This window comes from Colletotrichum karsti, assembly GCF_011947395.1.
Source record: "Colletotrichum karsti strain CkLH20 chromosome Unknown Scaffold3, whole genome shotgun sequence".
NCBI classification, from domain to species: domain Eukaryota; kingdom Fungi; phylum Ascomycota; class Sordariomycetes; order Glomerellales; family Glomerellaceae; genus Colletotrichum; species Colletotrichum karsti.
In genome coordinates, this window is record NW_024065903.1 from 1,700,029 (window position 1) to 1,701,983 (window position 1,955).

Genomic DNA, 1,955 nt, shown 5'->3' on the forward strand with positions numbered 1-1,955 from the left:
CTATTTAACAGTATATTTCAGGCGGGGGCGGCCGCAGCCGCAGCGGTCCCAACGGGAATCCAGGATATCTTCAACCTCCCATTCCTCAAGGCCATTAACCTCAACCGGAGGCAGGGGTTTGTTGCGTTGGGCGGGTAGCGGGTCATCAGCAGCGGGACTGAGCAGGCTGACGTGGAAAACGGGATGAATCCTTATAGATTCCGGTAGCGACAGACGGTAAGCCCATGGGTTAATGATCTTTTCAATGGTGAACGGGCCGCAGTTCTTCCAGTCTAGCTTCCTAGTGGGGCGCAGGGTCTTGATGTTGCGGGCGTCGAGCCAGACCTTCTGGCCGACCTGGTAGCGGCGGGCTGGGCGTCGTGTCTTGTTGGCTTGCTCCTCGTAGCGGGTACGAGCGACCAGCATCTCGCTTCATAAGTGGTCGTGAATAGTTTGCATCTGGGACGCAAACTTCTCAGCGTCACAAGCAGCTGGCTTGTCAGGGGGCAGGACAGGTTCGAAGCCTAATCTAGGGTGGAATCCGTAGTTGGCGAAGAACGGGGTGACTCCAGTGGTCTCGGAAACAGCGTCGTTAGCGGCGAACTCAGCAAGTGGGAGCCAGTCTGCCCAGTCGTCCTGCAGGTACGCCACGTACAGGCGTAGATACTGTTCCAGGGTGGCGTTCATGCGTTCGGTTTGTCCATCAGTTTGCAGGTGGTAGGCAGTTAATAGGGCGGCAGTAATCCGCAGGCGGTGGGTAAGATGTTTCCAGAAAGCAGATACAAATTGTGGTCCTCAATCAGAGACTATAGTGCTCAGCAAACCGTGTAGCTTCCAGACGTCTCTCAGAAACAGGCGTGCAGCTTCTTCAGCATCACAGGTCCCCTTACAGGGTATAAAGTGTCTCATCTTCATAAGACGGTCAACTATAACCATTATTGCGTCATAAGTCCAGCTGCTAGGCAGGTGTGTGATGAAGTCCACAGATATATCTTTCTATAACCGTTTGGGAACGGGAAGCGGTTTCAATAGGCCTTGCTGCGCGTTGCGGCGAGGCTTCACTCGCCAGCACGGGTGACAGTTCCTAATCCATTGCTTGATATAGCTTAACATTCCAGGCCAGTAGTATTCGCAGTCTAGGATCTCATACGTCCAAGCAATCCCAGGGTGTCCTGCGTGCGGGACGGTGTGACAGTATTCCAGGAGTTCCGCTTTCAGCTCGGCTAGGTCAGGGACGTATAGACGTTTTCCATAATATAGGTAGCCATTACGTTCTTCACACTCAGCCAGGGTCAGAACAGGATAGTGAGCTGCGTTCTCACTTAACGCTTTCAGGGCAGAACGGGGTAACGGATCCTCAGCATATCCAGTATCAAACAGTGCAGACAGTTCCTCAGTCCAAACAGGGCGGGCAGTCTCAATAGTACAGCAGGTCAGGGTTTAGAAGCAGACCATCTTCTTTAGTTGTTCTAGTCTCAGCTGTGCAGATTGGGTCTTAGACAATAGGGTCTCAAAGTTCTCTTTCTTTAAGACAACTTAGCTCTAGTGCAGGAGACGTTCATCCCCTTCTTAAGGCAGGTCCTCTGACCTCCTGGTTAGGGTGTTAGGTTTAACACCTTATTTCCTAGGGCAGTATACAATCTTAAAGTTAAAGCGGAATAGAAACTCAGCCCATTAGGCTTAATAGCAATTTAGCAACTTAGTTATAGTAAAATACTCTAAGTTCTTATAGTCTATAATAACTTTAATTAGTAAGGGCGCTCCCTCTAGTTCTAGGCGCTATTCCTTAAAGCAGTGGATAATAGCTAGTAGTTCCTTATTATAGATCTTATAATTGCATTTAGTTATTAAGTGCTTCTTTAAGAAGAAGGCAATAGGTCTTAAGATCCTATTATTATTATATTAGGATATTACCCTAGTAGATATAAAGTCTAAGGCGTTAGTTTCCATAATAACGTCCTTATCCTAATTAAATA

General features: G+C 48.6%; 1 protein-coding gene across 1 annotated transcript; it reads right to left on the reverse strand.

Moving 5' to 3' along the window:
• CkaCkLH20_01555 (uncharacterized protein) lies at positions 1-666 on the reverse strand (the record flags this gene model as incomplete). Its single annotated transcript, XM_038884274.1, has 2 exons — positions 1-409; positions 452-666. 2 exons carry the CDS (start codon positions 664-666, stop codon positions 1-3), a joined length of 624 nt encoding a protein of 207 aa, XP_038750866.1.
• Positions 667-1,955: the final 1,289 nt, after the last annotated feature.